General features: G+C 38.8%; 2 protein-coding genes across 2 annotated transcripts; one reads left to right on the top strand and one right to left on the bottom strand.

The window, feature by feature from the left end:
• Positions 1–790: 790 nt before the first annotated feature.
• LOC104233121 (uncharacterized) lies at positions 791–11,266 on the bottom strand. Its single transcript, XM_009786446.2, has 13 exons — positions 10,840–11,266; positions 9,635–9,747; positions 9,448–9,504; positions 8,765–8,860; positions 8,564–8,634; positions 5,932–5,974; positions 5,772–5,852; positions 5,571–5,630; positions 4,652–4,702; positions 2,785–2,882; positions 2,635–2,683; positions 2,267–2,311; positions 791–1,748 (listed from the first exon to the last, which is right to left on the bottom strand). The coding sequence occupies exons 1-13, from the start codon at positions 11,192–11,194 to the stop codon at positions 1,302–1,304; spliced, it is 1,566 nt and encodes a 521-aa protein (XP_009784748.1). The 5' UTR covers positions 11,195–11,266; the 3' UTR covers positions 791–1,301.
• An 8,640-nt stretch (positions 11,267–19,906) lies between these two features.
• On the top strand, positions 19,907–20,299 carry LOC138874628 (uncharacterized). The gene is made up of 2 exons (XM_070153398.1): positions 19,907–20,096; positions 20,175–20,299. The coding sequence occupies exons 1-2, from the start codon at positions 19,907–19,909 to the stop codon at positions 20,297–20,299; spliced, it is 315 nt and encodes a 104-aa protein (XP_070009499.1).
• The last annotated feature ends 95 nt before the right edge of the window (positions 20,300–20,394 follow it).

The following is a 20,394-nucleotide window of genomic DNA, read 5'->3' as shown; positions in this document are numbered from 1 at the left end:
AAATTTGTAATTTAAATCAAGTCGTAGATATTTGCGTAGCTATAAAACATATCATTAAGATTAAAGTAAAAATAAAATAAAAATTAAAAATATTTATCAAGAAAGATATAAATATTTTTTTAACAGACTAAAAAGTAAGGTAGGAAATATAAATTGGGACAAAGCTAATAACAAATTACACCTAGTTTGGATCTATTATTGACTTCAAATGCTAGATCTATCTCTACATATGTTTGTGGTTGTCACATAGTTCCATAGTACTGTATTAATTTCGGTGAATAGACTGTAAAGTATGTTACAATCAAGAATTTAAAGAGAATTTTCGAAAAATATGTTTTTTTAATAATTGTAATGTATGTACACGCTTGCAGTGTATTTCGACTATTCCATACTACTTCCTCCATCTCATAATATGTGTCGTGATTTCTGCTATGCACGCCCCTTAAGAAAGAATAATTTTTTAATACTTTACCATTATTAAATGTTTTCTCAATTTATGTGTCAATCTCTATGAATAACGTTATCCATATTTTGATTAAATGTGAATACAATTGATTATTAAGGGTAAAAAAAAAAAATATAATCAATTTTGTTTTGAACTTCAATGACAAATAATTTAAGACAACTATTTCTAGTAACCACGACACATATTATGAGACGGAGGGAGCACATACTATACTTTTTATCCATACAATTATCGGATAATTCTGTCAAATTTACTCTTTGGGAGATAAGAGAAATATAAAAAGAAGAGCCTCACTGAAACTACATTAGTTCAAGAATACCAATGAAACGCCCAAAAATGTATCTGCATTTCATCAAATTGTGTTTTTAGGAATTCATTAACTAACAAGCAGTCTCTTATATTCAAATTTAAAAGAAGTCTTACAAAAGCAGCTTTATTTTCCCAGAATTACAACAGCAGTTCTCTCTTGTCAAAACTGGCATGTTACAACACTGAGGATGATCTTCACCACTTTGTATCAAAACTTTTGTGCAATATGAATTCTCCAATGCACTTGAACCTGATTCGCTAGTGCACACGTCAACGTTATAGCCATCAGAGAAACTAGCTAAAGAACTTTGCCATATAAACACTGCCATTCAGTTCACCAGAGAAAACAGGTATCTTGGCAACCCAAATGGAGTTACGCTTTACAAATGGGCATCTCCAGCGATACATCAGTAAAATTACAGTAAGGTTCCTCATGATCTGACTATTTGATGCAGGTTAAATATCATGTAGAGGCATCCCAGTAGATGGACTCTAACCATTACAAATAAATATTGCTGTCGTCTTATCACCATCTATTATGTTTCCAATGCTTCTTCGAACTTTTCTCTTTCCTCGAGGAATTCCCTTCATCTCTAACATTACTACTCTCCCCATTTTCTTTCACCTTCTTAGCAGATTTTTTTTCCTTTGACGATTTCCTCTTCTTTCCTGAGGACTGCAGCGCTCCACCATCCTCTGCGACCCCATTTCCTCGAGGGAGTGCTTCTTCATCGTCATCATTTAACCGCCAGTTACAATAGATTTCCTGCTGGTCGGTATACTGCTGCAGTCCCTCCCCGGCGCCTGGTAGCAAGTTAGTAAAAGTCACTTCCCCATTGGACCCCCCTTTCCTTTCCACTAGTATTTCATCTGGTCTAATTATTGTGCCAAGAATACTCCTGTTGGGACCTAGGCCAAATATGGCTTTTGCATTTGTCAATGTCGTGAAAGCCATCGCAAAAGCAGATCTGACCTGCACCAATATGAACAAGAACCTCAGAGTGTAGCTCCAGAGGAGGCAAGAAGCAAGAGAACCGTGTAAACAAGTAACTAACAAAAATAATAGAGACCTAGAGTCCTCTTGATTGGGGTAGGTATTAAACTCTATGATTTCCTGTTTTTATACACAAAAGCTGAGCAAACGTATGAAAGGATCACATCAAAATTCGGATCGGCATGCAATCTAAACTAATATTTCAAACTTGGATGCTTGAAATTGCCAAGTGTATCGAACAGCTAAGATAAACCTAAACGATAATGCATGCTGTTTGATAATAAGCTGCCTGTTAAATACCCAATGTTCAAGACAACAGAAACATGCCAACTTTTCACAATTACTGAAACTCATATATATTTGCCAGACAAAGCAGCTTCTTATATCGCCCAACAAAACTTAAGCAGTCTTATTGATTTGGTGCGTTGCCTCTAATATGATTTTGACTGAAAATGGATTAAAACGATGAGCAGATTCTGGAATCATGTGGAATGTACCTGAAAATAATTGAAGGAGCTCTTTCCAATATCATTTTCTGGTGTCTGCAATCACAAGAAAACACCTAGTTTAGTACTTTGTTTATACTGTATGCAACCTTCAAAGGAAAAAGTTACTTAGTACTTTGTTTCTAATGTACACACCAAATAACTGTACAAACACAAAATGAACAAAAACAACGGAAATAACTGACACCATAGTCAAGCTTAAAAAGCACAAAATTAAATAGAATATTATATAACTAAAATTTAAAAAAAAAAAAAAGAAAGAAGGAAGAACAGAGATAACAATGTTGGCTCATGGATGTACTCTGTGATGTTCAAATAGACCATACAGAAATGTGAAAGGCATAGATATAAGAGGTAACCTGTGGATCCTCAATAGAAATAAGAGATTGCTTCCCTTTAATGGAGAACCTGAAGAACAAAAAGGCAACAAAGTAAATTACCCAACGGATATATTTTGACAACTTAAAGCAAAACACAGAAATATCTAACTATATATCAAAATTTCATACCCTTTGCTACTCTTCAGGAAGAAGGTACCTTCTCCATTACAAGATACGCCAACATCTGATGTATTTAATTTGCGTCCATAAATATCAAAGAAACTAACCTAAATCAACAACATAAGAACAAATGTGAGCAGCTTACCCTGAATAATATAAACCTGTAGGAAGGTTTTTGCTTTTAAGAAGTCCCAATATGCTGAAATAGCATAAAAGAAGGAAAAGGAGAAGGAATGGAAGCAAACAGAAATAGCAGGCAAGGAGGAACTGGAAAAGAGGTCGTCGCTCAGCTAAATAATTAGTTCTGGAATCTAAGATTAAGAAGGAAAGAAGTGAGCACAGGACACAGACAGGACAAAATGCACAACCTGCACTGCACAAAAGTTACAACCTTCCCTTTCTCTTGATTGCTTTTGAGTAATGGAAACTTCCTTTAGAGATCTTTCAAGTGGCAAGAACTAGACATCCTAGACTGATAACAATTAGCATTCATACTCTTTCTCCTACAAATGCAAGTGATATGGCTTTGGTTTTATCTTTGTATTGTTCCTCCAAGAATCTGCTTGAACTACCCATTAAGTATTTCTTTTTAGTTCTCCTGATTAAAAAAAAGTATTTCTTTTAGTTCTCCCAGTCCCAGACAAACTAAGATTTAGAGATGAGCCAAGGTAAAATTTTGTCCCCACCACTCGCCTGTATTAGTTGGCAGTAGAGTCAAAATGTTTTTCTTCCTGATATCAATAATAGTGTTAACAATTGGATCAAAAGAAATTAATAGCAAGTCAATAACACTTCTTCTAGCCTTCATCCAAAAAAAAAAAAAATATATATATATATATATATATACACTTCTTCTAGTAAAACATAAAACAAATAAGGTTCAAGCTAAAATCCAAGAAGCTAGTAGGAAATTTCAGATATATCATTAAGTCATCTGGAAAGGAGGTTCTTTTACGGAAAGCAAAAATCCCGTTTAAACTTCCGCACTACTTATGATGTTCTCCATGCGAAGATAACACAGTTAGTTTGGATCTCTCTCAATCCTCTTTGGTAGTCTTCAAAAACAACACAATTGCTTGATGATTTTGAACTGATATAATAGGTGAGTGAAATTGTCCATGGAGTTTTTGAGAGAGATAGCTGAGAAGAAAGGTCAACAGCAGTCGTGGTTGAACATGACAACCGTGAATTATCACATTGGAACATTAAGAGAGAAGATTTGTTTCATATCTTAAAAAGAAATACGAGAAGTTCTTCTTTTTTTTTTTGGTGACAAGGAAGAGAGAAGATTTGTGTATTAGCAAGGAACATATGAAGCATATAATAGGTGAGTTAAATTGTCCATGGAGTTTTTGAGAGAGGTAGCTGAGAAGAAAGGTCAATAGCAGTCATGGTTAAACATGACAACCGTGAATTATCACATTGGAACTTTAAGAGAGAAGACTTGTGTTCATCTGTTTAAAAAGAAATAAGAGATTTTTTTTTTGTGACAAGGAAGAGAGAAGATTTGTATATTAGCAAGGAACATATAAAGCTAACACCTTTTCAATATGGTTTAGAAGTTCCGCACAGGCATGCTCGCATACAGCTGATATGGCTTTGTATTAAGAAGAAGTTGTAAGTAGACAAACTTTGCCTTAGGCTTTCATCTCCTCTTAGAAAGACATTTGTTTGCTAAATTATCTCTTTTAAGGATTTCTCTCTTTTGCCCCTCTAAGAAACTACAGTTTTGATTCTTTTATCCGTTCTCCCACCAGCAGTACGCTATCTTTCTTGACCATTCTCTTTCAAAGACAAGAACATTGTTGGGTCATCTTAGGTACAGCATTGATTTCATTGAAACTTTTCAAGTAATAAAACTTCGAAGGAGACATACCAAAAGAATTCCCAAATTCTGTTCCGGAGAAGCTTGACCATTTCGATGATTCTGGCAAATGAATTACATAGCATGACCAAATAATCAGAACAAGGTAAAACACAAAAACACATTGGTGACAACTAATTTTACATACAAACTAGCACATCACAATAATACCCCACAGAGAGTAAAGTTAATTCTTAAGTATCAAATAGTGGTACATCGTAAAACTCGATTCTTTTCCTCTTCTTTTTTCAGGGTGATTCCACTAAAAAAAATTCTTTTCCGTAAAATGATTTCACTTAAAGTCTTCAAAAGTAGTTAATACAGAAGTGATAACAATACATATTTGATCTAACCAAAACAGAAAACAAGACAACCTTTCCCAGATGGATGAAGTATCAGATGCAAAGGAAACAGGACTCACAGCAGAATTCCTTGGTACCTCAGTTCTCAGTTTTTTTTCCATCTCAACCTATGTCTAATAGAAAACACAATAAGTTCTTCAAACCTTAATGCCAAACTGACTGGGGAAGAAAAAGGCCAATACTAATTGATCAAATAAAGACAACAAGACTGAGTTTCCTCATTTCAGAAAAGTGTTTTAATCCATACTCCTTCAATCCCAGATGGAATTTCCATCTTTGTTTCATTTGTAACAGGCCAGTACTGCCACAGGCATTTTGCAAGTGAAAAGCAAGGGTTGGCACAGTTGAGAAAGGATATAACACCAGTGAAACATAAAGTGTAACAGCGACAAGAGGGTCTTTTTCTAAGTTATTAGAGGACTGCCGTAAAACTAATTCTTCACTTATTCAAACAACTATTTCACTCAAATAACTACTTGTGAGACCATAAGTCCAATTTTAGACATTAATATGTGACCAGTCGTAATTTACCATTCACACTATAAGAGCATGTGACTGAGTTTATTCACCTGCAACATTGCTATGAGCATCACAAGCAGCGCATAGGAACCAATCCCACCAGTATAAACCTGCAATACAAGAAGACCATAAGTCAAAGCAGAAAAGATCTAAACATTATCATCAGCAAGTAACCTTAACATGCCTTTTAAGCATGTCTCCGCTGACAGTTAGCAACTTGGATATATTAGAAGATATTAAGAATACCGTACCTCATTTAACTCTCTCTGTTGCAAGAATACTTTCAAAATCAAACACAATGGTCGTAGAGGGGGCCAGTTAGACATAGCATCCTATAGAGGTTTGCAAACACAGTAACATCAGATGCAGTTAGTTTCTACATCAGTAGATTGTGGATACATCAGCACAAACCTTAATAAATTCAGCAGCTCTGGGTCCATTTTCCACATCAAAACTGTGGTCAAAAACAGAAAATTAGTAGTAAGAAGTTAGCTAAATAACCATATGCTAAGGCAAGTGATATGAAGACCCCTTTTTGTCAACCCATAAGAAACTTATCTTCAAAATACAAACTCAATTCTTCCCTCAAGTCATCGTACTCTACCTTATCCAAGTCATCTCAACCAACTAAAAGTATAAAAGCAGTTGGGCTAATTCGATAGTAAATCAGAGTACTATCCCAATTAGCTTACTAAACCTTTTTTTACAAGGGACTATTCTTAGTAAACCCTTATTTTATTGAGATGAGCCATGGCAGTAACTTCATTGATGGAACGAGCAACTCCAACAGAAATTTAGCCTCCATTTCTTCCCAATACCACCCACTTCTTCATCAAAATATATCCTCTCCCAGAGGTGTGCATTATTCAGTTTATACCAAGTAAATCGACTGACCAAAGTTTTCATCTGTTTGGTTCTTTCTTTCTTTCTTTCTTTAACTTGTGCTTTTCAGTCATTTTTTGGTTTTAAGGGTTAAAGGATTTTGATTTTCTGGTTAGGTTCCTGGCTTTAACAAAAAAGGAGTATATATAGTGTGCTAGGGTTTGCCTTAAATTTGGGAAGGCCACACTACAGCCAATAGAAGGAGCAGCAACACTGTTTTTTTTTCTGATCTTATTCACACTGTCACATCTCAAGCAGTACTACTAGGTCTTCCACCTTCCGCTCTTTCTCTATCCTCCTAACTTGCATTTTCTTCTCAACGCCCCCAGGTTTCCCACTTTTGCGCTATAATTTTTGCTACGAATCTCCCCATTCTAAGTACCTTTGCTCTTTAGGCCATGCACGATGAACTTTAATTTATTAACAGAACTTCTGCAGTCATTTTCAGGCATCTGACAAAATGTCAGTGACCACTGGAGTACAACTTGCATATGATCGTAATTGGTCTGAAAAATGACTTGTTGCGGGAAAATGAAACTAAATATCACTATCACGGTTACCAAGTACACCATTTGACTTTAAGGTAGAAATTTTGTGTGGTGAATCAACGCACTTGGTTAGGTATTTTTTTTGAGAAGGTAACATTTGTGTGTATTGATATATAACAGTACATAGGTTGTACTGAAACCATATTTACAATATGCAAAAGGATAGACTACTGAGTTACAATCCTAGCAGTATTCTAGGACTTCTAGGATCGATACAGTATCTTCTGGCCACTTTTGTTTACACCAAAAATAAAAAAGTAGGACACAATTCATTTTGATCTTCTGTATTGAATTGCTACTATCCTCAAAACATCTAGAGTTTCTCTCCTTCCATATTGTCCACCATATACATGCGGGGACAGTCCTCCATCTATCTCTTCTTAATGTTGAATGGTGAATTCTAACTGATATTGACATTGCCCAATTGTCTCTAATTCTATGAAGAGTGTGCATTATGCATGTTTACCATTTCTCTTCACCAATCTATAAGTAGCCAAATCTTAGATATTATGGAAGTTCCCAACATTAAGTAGTAAGGAAAATGGGTACTAAGATGAAGTTGCAGCGTGCTTTCTCATCCATTTCGTCAATTGAAATATTTGCAAAAATATTTGCTTTTGCAATTATTATTATTATCATTATTGTAAAAAAAAAAGTGCACAACATCTCTAACCAGCTCTAAAATTTGTGCCAAAACTGCTAATATACAAATTCCTAACACCTAGGCTACGGTCATATTGTAGGGTTTGGAAGATGGGCCGTCTCAATATCAGACTTAGTCAAATGAGTTCAAAAGGTTGGTAGTCTTGTTTGCATAGTAAACGGTTGGCCGACCTTTAGAGGAAGCAGCTAAAAATAATGAGGTATGTCCCAAAGCGATTTCCAGTTACCTAGGATGAGGAGTGGGTTGTCATAGGTTTTTTCTCTAACTTTCAAGAAGCACAGAAGGGGAGAGATTGGTCAATTCTCCATTTCATTTTGTTAGCTCATTAAGATAATAAAGTCTAAACTAATATGAACAAATTGACAATCACATGCACCAAGCAAGAAACTCAAACACAAGAGGAACACAAGATAGAGGATTATCCCAAAACACAAAATAAAGTACATAATAAAATCTGTGGAATTATTTCCATTAGATAATAAACTGAAATCAAGAATGGAAAAGCTGAAAAGCACAAATCAAGCTCCCCACACTATCCAAATGACCACCAAGTAGGGGCAAGATAATTTGCAGCAAGAGACTAAGAGCCCGTTTGGATTGGCTTATTTTAAGTGCTTTTAAGCTAAAATAACTTTTAAGCCACTTTATAGTGTTTGGATAAAGTAAAAAAAGTGCTTTTAAGCACTTACTTTTAAGCTAAAATGACAAAAATAAGTCAAAAGCCAAAAGTTAAAATTCCTAACTTATGACTTTTGGCTTAAAAGCCACTTACAACAAGCCCATCCAAACGGGCTCTAAATGGAAGAAGTTCTCGCCAATTCAAAACATGGTTTTATTTAGCTACATTTCAGGACAAAGACAACACAAATAAACATAAAAAATATGAACTATCTTCTACAAACTTACAATAGTATTGTCAGAATCCCATAAAAGTTGTACATAATCAAACCTTATATCAAATGAAATGCCACTTTTCTTCTCCACAAATTTGATTATTGGCACACGAGCCTTTGATATCACCTAATTTGGAAAAGCACATGAAAAATCCAGATTGTAAGTTCTCTTCGCAGAAACCTATCACAAGGTTGGGGGAGGGAGGAAATGAAAGAAAATGTTCCTCATTGAGAGATCACAGGGTCATGTCATGAACCTGTATCTTCTTTGCAACTCCTTTTTGTGAGAGAGCCCTGGAAAGAGCCTGTAACCCAAGTTGAGGACTTCTAATATCTGACCCTAAAATCACCAGCTGTATATCAAAGAGTAGCTCAACACGTTAACTTTAACTTAGATCATTATTGTTTCCACACCACAATCAGCCAACAAGTCACATATGTCTAATGACTGTGAATGGAAAGATCTATCATCACAAACAAAGCAAGTCTGCAAACTTAAACACATTCATAACACGGTAACCACCACAGAGCAGTATCACGCTCCAGAACTATTTTTTCAATTAGCAACTAATTATGTTTCTCTTATAAAAGCACATGCTCCTTAATTGGGTCAACAGCCTTTACAGGTTTCACATCACAGAATAAGTGGTCAAGTACAGGATGTCCAGGTTAGCATGATGCTTTTTGTTGCATGTCATGTGGAGGATTTGGAACCCAACCAGTACAGTATTGAGGGGTAGTTGCTGTTGCTGTTGTAACTTTTCTTTGGGGGGATAAAAGGATATTGAGGGGTACTGTTATTGTTGTTAAAGTTAGGATTCTATTAGCTCAACTTTAGGCAGAAGTAGCAGCACTTCAGTGAGAAATTTTAAGGAAAAATATCTTTCTACCGAGAAAGGAAATCTCAAATTTACTTGAAAAATAAGCAGAGTAAGCTTACATCAACATCACTAGTGGGAAGATACAACCCTGTCTTGAATGATCCGAAGACTTCTGGCTGGAAAAAGGAATAAGAATGATAAATTAAAACAACGAACTTCAACAGAGTAAATCAATCTGCTTCTGTACATCACAGATATAATGTGCTATATACTGATGGGAGGAGAACGGGAATCGTGAGAACAGACCTTGCAGTTGGGCCAGATATATCTGATAACATTAAAAACACATTCTATGGCTGCATTACGAGATGCTTGCTCCTCAGGTGTAGGTGATAAAAACTCACAAAAATCTATTATCTCTGCAAATATAGCACACAGCAAATTTAGCTGCACAGCTTCTAGTTCAACATTATGTAGTAGTATATAAATATGTGTACATAAATATGCATGCACACAACAACAAGAAGAAGCCCAGTGTGGGATTGCGCAGTGTAATCCCACATGTGGGGTCTGGGGAGGACAGTGTCCAATAGACCTCGGCAAATATGCATGCACACAATTAAACTTTTATCCAAGGGTGTGATCTAGTTGTCAATGAAGTGGAAGGAGGACCATGAGGTCTCATGATCAAATTCTAGCGGAGCCAAAAGATACTAGGTGATTTCTTCCCACATGCCTATGCCTAGATAGCCTTATCTAGCAGAGTTACCCGATACCTAAAGGCGGATTTAGGATTTGAAGTTTATGAGTTTTGAGGACCTTGCGCTTGCCACCGAACCCACAGCCCATTTATGTTACTGGGTTCTAGTTTATTATACATAATGGATTTCTCAGACACATATATGGGGTCCGGGCTAAACTGCCAGACCCGTACCATATGTTGCATCTGCCCTCCCGGCACCAGTGTTGGTGAGAGGCAGAAACCATATGGAATAGTTGAGGTGGACCCAAGCTAACCGGATACCACCATCATGAAAAAAAAAATTATGCATGCACAAAAACGCATGCGTGTGAACAGTACAGGCATACATCCATGATCGACACATATACAAAGCAAATTTAATTGCACTGCTTCTAGAAGAAGAATCAAGAGGAGAGTCAGAATTTGAAGCTTATGGGTTTGGGATTCTAGTCCTTTTAAGTTATTGGGTTCTAGATTACTATTTTGTACATATTCAATGAATTTACAAATACAAGGTTTGGAGCAAAGTTACTTGTAAACTAAAGAGAATGTTATACACATGCATAGATATACACATACACATACACACACATATCTATGTGTTTGCGTGAGCTTATTCATTCTTTAAAATCATATTTCAGTTGAGGCTTGATTATAGATTAATCACAACCAGAAATTAATGAGACAATTAAAGGAAAGTGTGAGGAGGAAAATCGAAAGAAAATAACTGAAAACAGAATTGCGAGAACTAAAAACGACGTCGCAATACCCTTATGAAGCTGAAGCATAGGACTCTTAAACCGACAATTAGCACGAAACCAATTGCCTTCAAGTCCTCTCGCTGTTTCCTTAACCGGCAACGGAGTACCAGCAGCTGATGCCGGCGTCGAAACGGAACCGTTGTTCAGCTCGGCGGCGTCACCGTCGAGGTCGAGTGAGAAGTAATCGACCGCGGCGGTTTCCGGTGAGGGACATTGGATAGTAGACAGAGAAATTTCGTTGCGGAATACGAGGTAAGGTTCATGTTCGTCGGAGGACGACGGAGGTGGGTGCTCGGTGGTGGTGGAGGTAGTGGTGGCGGAGAGAGGGCTGAGAGTTTCGTACAAAAAGCCCTCAACCTCCATTGGTTACTGAACCGCACAATGTGCCGCGCGTAGTTTACGGTCGTGGAATTAAGTTGGACTGTTTTAGTGGGGGTATTTGATACGGACGAAAAAGTTGACGGGTTGATTATAAACCCGGGATCCAATTTAGGGTTTTGCTTTGATTTTATTTATTTTTTTAATTTATGGGTTGGGGCGATAGAAATCAAAGTAGCAAATTCTAGTACAATATAAACTTAGAGCTCTCGAGTTTGAGCTTTGGAATGAAATCGTCTTTAGTAGAATGTATTTTACTTCCAAAAGTAAGACATTTAAATGTAATTCCATCATTCGGGCTATAAAAATTTGTACTCTCTCCGTTTTAATTTATGTGAACTTATTTCCTTTTTAGTCCGTGCCAAAAAGAATGATTTCTTTCCCTATTTGGAAACAATTTACTTTTATGCAATAATTTATAGCCACACAAAATATATGTGCTTCATTTTACACCACAAGTTCAATAGTCTTCTCTTTTTTCTTAAACTCCGTGCCGAGTCAAATGGGTTCACATAAATTGAAACGGAGGGAGTATCAAATACCAAATTAAAAAAATATTCAAAAATGAAAAAAAGAAGGAAATAAAAACAAATCGAATTAATTTATGTTGATGGAGGTTTGCTTTATTGATAAAATATCTTCATCGTCATTTACCCATATTTTAGTTTTACTTAACTGTTTGATTAAAAAAATATTGGAACCTTTTTAGACATATCAATCAAAGAAAGTGAAAGGGTAAATCTTAGTTAAGTATAGTAATCTCCAGATCAATGAGCTAATTGAAAGAATAGTATACGAGATAAAGTAGAGGTAATCGATCATATACTCTTCATTGTGGCTCTCATTAATCAATGGGAGAGGTAGTTTTACATGTTTTTTTTTGGAGATTCCTTCTTTCTTCTTTATTATGAAGATTACAAGGAAAGAACTTAGGAGAGAGGATGGACAGGAGACCCTGATCGAAGGTTTCCCCCTATTATATATAGTCATGCGACCTTTGTTATTCACTCGGTTCGACGCTCTCTCACTTTATGTCTGCCTTGGTCGTCCTTTAAAAGTTGTTTCTACTGCATCGACAGGTATCGAGAGATTTTGACCAATACAGTTAATCCCTCTGTCTGTTGGGGTCGTCCCCTGTCGGGCCAGGCAGACGGATCATGATTGTTACGAATTCGAAAGGAATCTGACTGCTTGTTCCTTGGTTGTACTTTTTAGGTTGCAAGTGAGATGACATCGCTCTTCCGATATCCCTGGACCGTTGCGACTGTTTCAGAACCGAAACGTCGTTTGATATTGAAGCGTTGTTTCGTGGTTGCCGCCATTATGACACATGTTCCAGGGGAACCGAAATATTTCGTGCCCTATCAGATTCGATTGGCGACTCTTGGGCTTCGTGCTTGGTGAATTTATGTCTCTTATAAATAGAAGGAACATATCCTTCGATTGACACATTTCTTTGCCTTTTGCTTGAAAGAATATTGCGAGCATATTTTCTTCCTGATACTTCAAATTTTCGTTCGCCCCCAACTGGTTGAAAACTTTCATCCTTCTTCTCCATTGTCTTTTTGCCCCTCCCCCTTAACAAAATGGCTGGTGATTCTTCTCGCACTGATCTCCCTGTCACAATTCCGGCACCAAAAAATGTTTGTCAGGCCACGAGTGAAGTAGAAGTGGTGGAGGATGAGGAGGTCTCGTCGGTAGCCAAGATTTTGCCTCGTCTTAGGAGAGAATGGAATGACTTATGCGGCCGCGCTGGGGTGGAGCCGGAACCTGTTCCTTCTGTTTTAAAGAAGAAGACATTGCAGAGTTGAAAGCTAGGTGGGGAATCCCTAACTACGTTGACATGCGGCCGGTCGCAGGGGACGATATAGTCCATTTTAACCGTCCCGGGTACTACGTGTTCTACGCCTAGCCCTTTCTCATTGGGTACACACTTCTTCTCCCTCTCCTGGTGGTGGATTTCTACAATTTTTACGAGGTATGCCCTGCCCAACCTTCGTCGTACCTATACAAGTTGTTCCTTATGTTGCTCAAGTTTGCGGAGCTCGTCGGTCGTAAGATCACTTTGGATCACATGCTCAATATCTTCGCCCTTCAACTCATTCACGGCACAATGCTTCACATGCGTCCTCGGGGGTCGAAGAGTCTGGTGGTTGATAGTAGGTTATATAGATGATATTTACACCTTAATATTACCATATTTTACTGTGGTTTTATAGGCAAATTGATAACAAAATGCTCTAATTGGTGTTCTTTTGCTTCGCAGGGAATAATCTAATGGAGGAAGCACTAAGGAGTGTTTTAAAGTCAATAATGTGAAGAAAACGCCCAATCAAGAAGTACCCGAGCATGAAGTAGCGAAAATGGAATGAAGGAAATCCACCGCGATCGCGATGGAACCGCGGTAGATCAAGTGGCGAGGCAGAATGTTTAGCGTTCACCGCGGTCTTACCGCGGTTCTGCCGCGACCGCGGTGAACTGTTCATTCGCCAGAAAATTGAGGGACCAAAGTGCAAAAATCGGGAAAACTTGTTCCAAACCATTATTAAACTTTAGAAGCTCGCCCACAATAGAGCTAAGCTGGTTTTTAGACATTAATGGAGGCAAGAACAAGTGTGAGAAGATCAACCAAACATTAGAGTTTTTCTATCTCCCTTTTATTTTCTTGCAATCTTATATTATGAACAATTTAGTAGTTTTCTCGTATTTTTTTATGAGTAGCTAAACAATTATCTAGGGTTGATGAACCCAATTGTTGATTGAAGTTTTGACTCAACTTGTTATAATCGAGCCGGATTTATTATATGATTGTTCTACTATATTTTGTATGGTGATTAATTGAATGGGCCCTTGATTAATCGTGTCTAGTTACCTCTTATTGCTTGAGAAAAAATATTGGGTTAGATTGATGTTAAACAACATCACTTTTGGGCAATTGAAGAGATTCATTACTTGAACTTAAAATTGGGTTTAGAAACTTTGGTGGGATAATTTAAAGTTGTACATATTGTCAGCTAGAGTAGTTCGAGAGAATGCTCTAGTAAATTATTGTAGTTGATCGAGAGATAATTACGATAATCCATAGCTCTTAATCCTCATAGAATATTACGGCGAGATTATAGCGAAAGAGTCAAGATCTAAAACTAGCAATTGGGGACATCACTGCCCTAGACCTTTTTACCATTGAATTATCTTTGCTTAAGCTTATTGTTATTTTTAATATTATTCGAAGTAGTTAAACGAAAACCAAATCTTTATTGATCAAAATCTTATATCTAGAAAGTGGTTGAGTTGATAATAGCATTGCCAAAAAGTTGTAATAGATAGGATTATAATTGCAACGACCATTTTGTCTTTTAGAAGGCATAGTTGGGCATGATCAAATTTTGGCGCCATTGTCGGAGAATCTAACGGTGTATTTATTACAACTTAGAAGTAGTATTAGAATTATTAGTTTAAATCAATTTTTGAAGGTGTTAAACAACCTTTTTATTGAAATTCTCACGTTTGAACTCTTGTGAACTTCAGGTGTATGCCTAGAAACTCTTCAAGGACTGGAGAACTGCTTGAAGGACTCTCAGATCCCGAGAAAACATTCAGGGCATTGAAACGTGCCAACAAGAGGATCCACCAATCACAGCACCACACCAACTCGAATTTAATATGGGTGATGCAAAAAACATCAATAGAAATATCGGGGATGCGCAAGCGCCCCCAAACGTTGGAGTAGTGGCACCTCTTATGCCAGAAGTTGCACTTTATGATTGGGCACAGTCTACAGCTAACAACCTGGCTACTGCCATTGTTATGCCCCCAATTCAAGTGGAGACATTCGAGATCACCAACAACATGATGCACCTTCTGTAGAATAAGGAATTGTTCTCCGGGTCACACATTGAAGACCCTCAGCAACACTTGAAAAATTTTCTATCGGTTTGTGTGACCCAAAAACAATTGAATGTGACCTAGAAGCTATCAAGCTACTACTGTTTCTATTTTCCGTGACTGGGGAAGCTCATACTTGGCTGAATTCGCTCCCAATCAATTCCATTGTCACCTGGGAGAAATTAGTCAAGCAGTTCCTGAATAAGTTCTACCCGCCCAACAAAACTGCAATGCAGATTGATGAAATATTGCAGTACAAGCAGCAACAGACTGAGACCTTGTGGGACACTTGGGAAAGGTTCAAAGGGATGCTAGTGAAGTGTCCTCACCATGGTATTCCGGATCAAATGCTCGGGCAGAGATTCTATATGGGGTAAGCTGACAATTTAAAGGCCAATGTGATGCTTCAGCTGGAGGTACATTTTTTAGTAAGACATTCACCGAGTGCAAAGTCCTTCTTGACAAGATGCCCCAAAATTAGGGGTGGATGACTAGAGGTACAACACTAGCACCCATAATGCATTCCATTCCTCTTGACCCAAATAATTCGCATGCAGAGAACATGGCCACACTCCTGACTCAAATGAGTATATTGACAAAGAAGTTTGATGCGATGGGTACGAAACAGGTGCATATTGTTGACACAACAAATTGAGGATTGTGTACACCCTGTGTTAATCAGTCTTATGTGTGCTCATGGAGTGGAGAAGGTGACAATCAAGGGGTAAGAGAAGATATGAATTATGTCAACAACTTTGGGGGTCAGAGACCAGGAGGACAGCAGTGGAGACCGACACCATATCAACAATACAGGCCAAACATGCAACAGCCTGGAGGTATGCAACCTCAAGGCCAAGTGGTGTCATACCAGAGATAGCAGGGTTATCCACAACAGAACCAGCAACAGTTGACATATCAGCCACCTGCTCAACAACAAGATAACAACATGGTAGAGATCAGGGGTATGCTTCAGCAGCTCATTGGGACAAATGGTAAGATGCAGGAAAAGTTGGCAGTGCATGACTCAGCTATAAAGAACATTGAAACTCAGTTGGGGCAGTTGTCTATGGCTTTAAACAACCGCCCCCAAGGAACATTGCCAGCGACACAAATATCAACCCCAAAGAACAAAACTCGAATCAGCTGATGGCAATAAGTCTCCGGAATGGGAGAGATTTAGACAAAGAGTAGGAAATGGCACAAGCCAGCAAAGAGACTACGCCAGCCACGCCAATTCCACTAGAAGTAGATGAACCAGCAGAACTTACTGAAATGGTGGTTGAACTGGATCAAGGCGAAAAGGGTAAGGCAAAGGCGAGTGAATAAGCTGCAAAACAGGAGGTACCTCTTGTGCCACAAAACCCCAACAAAGAGAAGCTAGCAAGCAGTGCACAAAAGGTGGTACATATACCATTCCCTCAGAGACTGGTAAAACAAATGAAGGAAGATCAATACAGGAAATTCATGGAGATATTGCGACAAATTCAGTTGAATATTCCGTTGATGGATGCCTTGAGAGAGATGCCAGGTTATGTAAAGATGATGAAGGATCTAAGGTCACAAAAGTTTGACTTTCAGGACCTATCCACAGTGAATCTGACGTAGACCTGCAGCGCAGTAGTGATAAGACCCATGGCTCAAAAGATGTCTGAGCCAGGTAGCTTTACGATTCCATGCACTATTGGGAGTTATGCCTTTGCAAGGTCATTATGTGACTTAGAAGCCAGCATAAATTTGATGCCTCTGGCTGTATACACCAAACTGGGCATTAGCAGAGCTAAACCGACTTCGATGTTGTTGCAGCTGGCATACCGCACGGTTAAACGGCCGACTGGGATTCTTGATGATGTGTTGGTACAAGTGGGGAAGTTTGTGTTCCTTGCAAATTTTGTTATTCTGGACTGTCACGTAGATGAGGAGATCCCATCATTTTAGGGAGGCCATTCTTAGCCACTAGGAGAGCATTGATTGATTGTGAGACTGGGGAACTAAAAATGAGGAAGAAGTCATATTCAACGTTTAGCAATCCATGAGGAGACCCACTAAATATGTTAATTGCTCCTTAGTGGAGGCAGTGGATGTGATCCTACATGAAGATGATGTGACCTTGACTGCTAAAGATCCATTAAAGGCTTGCCTAACAAACTTAGAGGAGATGGATGGTAACGGGTTAGCTGGGTGGGTCATGGCACTTGAAGGCCAAGGATTCTGGAGGAGGGAACCTCAGTACGAGTCCCTTAAGTTAGAAAAAGGGCTACACCTCCAGCAAAGCCATCAGTAGAGGAACCACCCAAGTTGGAGCTGAAACCACTCCTAGTTCACCTCAGGTACGTTTTCTTAGGCCCTGACTCTACTTTGTCTATCATTATATCATCCGGTTTGCTAGATGTGCAGGTAGAGTAGCTCCTACAAGTACTACAGGAATGGAAGACTGCCATTGGTTGGACCATGGCAAACATAAAAGGTATCAGCCTAACTTTCTGTATGCATAAGATTCTCTTGGAAGAAGGGCACAAGCCTTCCAGAGAACATCAACGAAAGCTGAACCCTAATATGAAAGAGGTGGTGAAGAAGGAAGTGATCAAATAGTTAGATGCAGGAATCATATTCCCCATCTCTGATAGCAATTGGGTCAGCCCTATCCAATGTGTGCCGAAAAAAGGGGGAATGACGGTTGTACAAAATGAGAACAATGAGTTGATCTCAACTCGTACAGTTACGGGATGGCGGATTTGCATAGATTACCGGAAATTAAACACAGCCACCTAGAAGGACCATTTTCCTCTGCCATTCATTGACCAAATATTGGATAGGTTGGCTGGGCGATCGCACTTCTGTTTCTTGAATGGATATTCGGGGTACAATCAGATCTCAATAGCCCCCGAAGATAGAGAGAAAACATCCTTCACTTGTTCGTATGGCGTCTTTGCCTTTCGGAGAATGCCTTTTGGGCTTTGCAATGCACCAGCGACATTTCAATGGTGCATGTTAGCCATTTTCACAGACATGGTAGAGGATATTATGGAGGTTTTTATGGATGATTTCTTCGTAGTGGGGATTCATTTGAGGATTGTCTTCACAATTTAAGAAGAGTGCTCAAAAGATGTGTGGAGACAAATTTAGTGCTAAACTGGGAGAAGTGCCATTTTATGGTACAAGAAGGGATAGTCCCAGGGAATCGAGTGTCTATTAAGGGAATTGAGGTTGACCATGCTAAGGTTGACGTTATTGAAAAGTTGCCACCGCCTACTTCGGTCAAGGTGGTGAGAAGTTTCCTTGGGCACGCCGGGTTCTACCGGCGATTCTTAAAAGATTTCTCTAAAATTGCTAACCCATTATGCAAACTCCTTGAAAAGGATCATCCCTTTTTGTTTTCTAATGATTACAGGTTGGCATTTTAGGAGTTGAAAAAGAGATTGGTGACTGCACCCAACTTGGAGCAACCGTTTGAGCTCATGTGCGATGCAAGCAATTATGCTATAGGAACAGTCTCGGGGCAGAGAAAAGATAAACTGATGCACTCGATTACTATGCAAGCAGAATGCTTAGCGGTGCACAAGTCAATTACACTGTGACTGAGAAGGAGATGTTGGCTGTCATTTTTGCATTCGACAAATTCAGGTCATACTTAATTGGCTCAAAAGTTATTGTTTACACTGACCATGCAGCAATTAGGTACCTGATAGAAAAGAAAGAGTCAAAGTCACGCTTGATTCGCTGGGTTCTCCTGTTACAAGAATTCGATCTGGAGATATGTGACAGAAAAGGGATAGAGAACCAAGTAGCTGACCACCTCTCAAGGTTCGATGGAGCTGAAAAGAAAGTAGAGGTTGATGATATAACAGAGACATTCCCGGATGAACAATTACTAGCAATGACACTGGAGGAAGCACCATGGTATGCTGACATTGCTAATTATTTAGCAAGTGGTATTGTACCTCGCGAGCTCTCCTCTATTCAAAAGAAAAAGTTCTTTCGTGATTGTCGGTATTATTATTGGGATGAACCTCTTTTGTTTAAAATCTGTGTAGATAATATGATCCGGCGGTGTATCCCCGAGAAAGATCAAAATTCTGTTTTGCAGGCCTGCCATGCCTCACCATATGGTGGGCACTTTGGAGGAATTCGGACAGCAGCTAAGGTGTTGGAGTTGGGCTTGTATTGGCCAACCTTGTTCATGGATGCCCATACTTGGGTCAAAAGCTGTGATGAATGCCAAAAGACAAGCAATATATCTCGCAGACATGAGATGCCAATGACCACAATTCAAGAGGTTGAGGTTTTTGACATGTGGATTATGAGGGATCGACTTCATGGGGCCATTTGACAGCTCATATGGTAACAAGTACATATTGGTAGCAGTTGACTACGTCTCCAAGTAGGTCGAAGAAGTGGCTCTCCCGACCAATGATGCTAAAGGGGTAACAAGCTTTCTGAAGAAGAACATTTTCACACGATTTGGCACCCAAGAGCTATACTCAGTGATGGCGGAACTCATTTCTGTAATAGAGCGTTCGCACGGCTGCTTGAAAAATATGGAGTTCGTTATAAGGTGATCACCCTATATCATTCACAATCGAGAAGGCAAGTTGAAGTGTCCAACAGGGAGATTAAAAGTGTCCTTACAAAAATAGTGAATGCAACAAGAACCGATTGGGAAAGGAAGTTGGATGATGCATTGTGGGCATACCACACAGCCTTCAAAACCCCAATTGGTATGTCACCGTACAAATTGGTCTTTGGTAAGGATGCCACTTCCCGGTGGAGCTTGAGCATAAAGCACTTTGGGCATTGCGACAGTTGAACTTGGACATGGAAACAACAGGTACTAACAGAGTCACTGGGTTACATGAGCTTGAGGAATTCAGGTTCCACGCATTCGAGAGTGCTAGATTATACAAAGAACGGATGAAGCTGATGCATGACAAGAACATTGTGGACCGAAACTTCAAATCCAGAGAGCTAGTGTTGTTATACAACTCTAGATTGAGATTGTATCCGGGTAAGTTGAAGTCCCGATGGTAAGGACCTTTTAGAGTGGTGCAAATGTTCCCAAGTGGAGCTGTTGGGATTGAATCAGAGGATGGGACGAATAAGTTCACAGTGAATGGTCAGAGGTTGAAACATTACCTTGTAATGGCAAATGACAAAGGGGACAGAGAGATAATCATGTTGGAAGAGCCCCAGTACGTGAATGAGGAGTGATGCTCCAAGACTGCGTCGTGCCGCGACGTTAAACCAGGCGCTGCGTGGGAGGCAGCCCACGAATATTGTTTGTAGTATTTGTTTTTATGTAACGT

The sequence above is a fragment of the Nicotiana sylvestris genome, chromosome 8, assembly GCF_000393655.2.
Source record: "Nicotiana sylvestris chromosome 8, ASM39365v2, whole genome shotgun sequence".
Classification (NCBI taxonomy): Eukaryota; Viridiplantae; Streptophyta; class Magnoliopsida; order Solanales; family Solanaceae; genus Nicotiana; species Nicotiana sylvestris.
The sequence above is the reverse complement of the archived record's forward strand: the minus strand, read 5'-3'. Positions and strand labels throughout refer to the sequence as shown.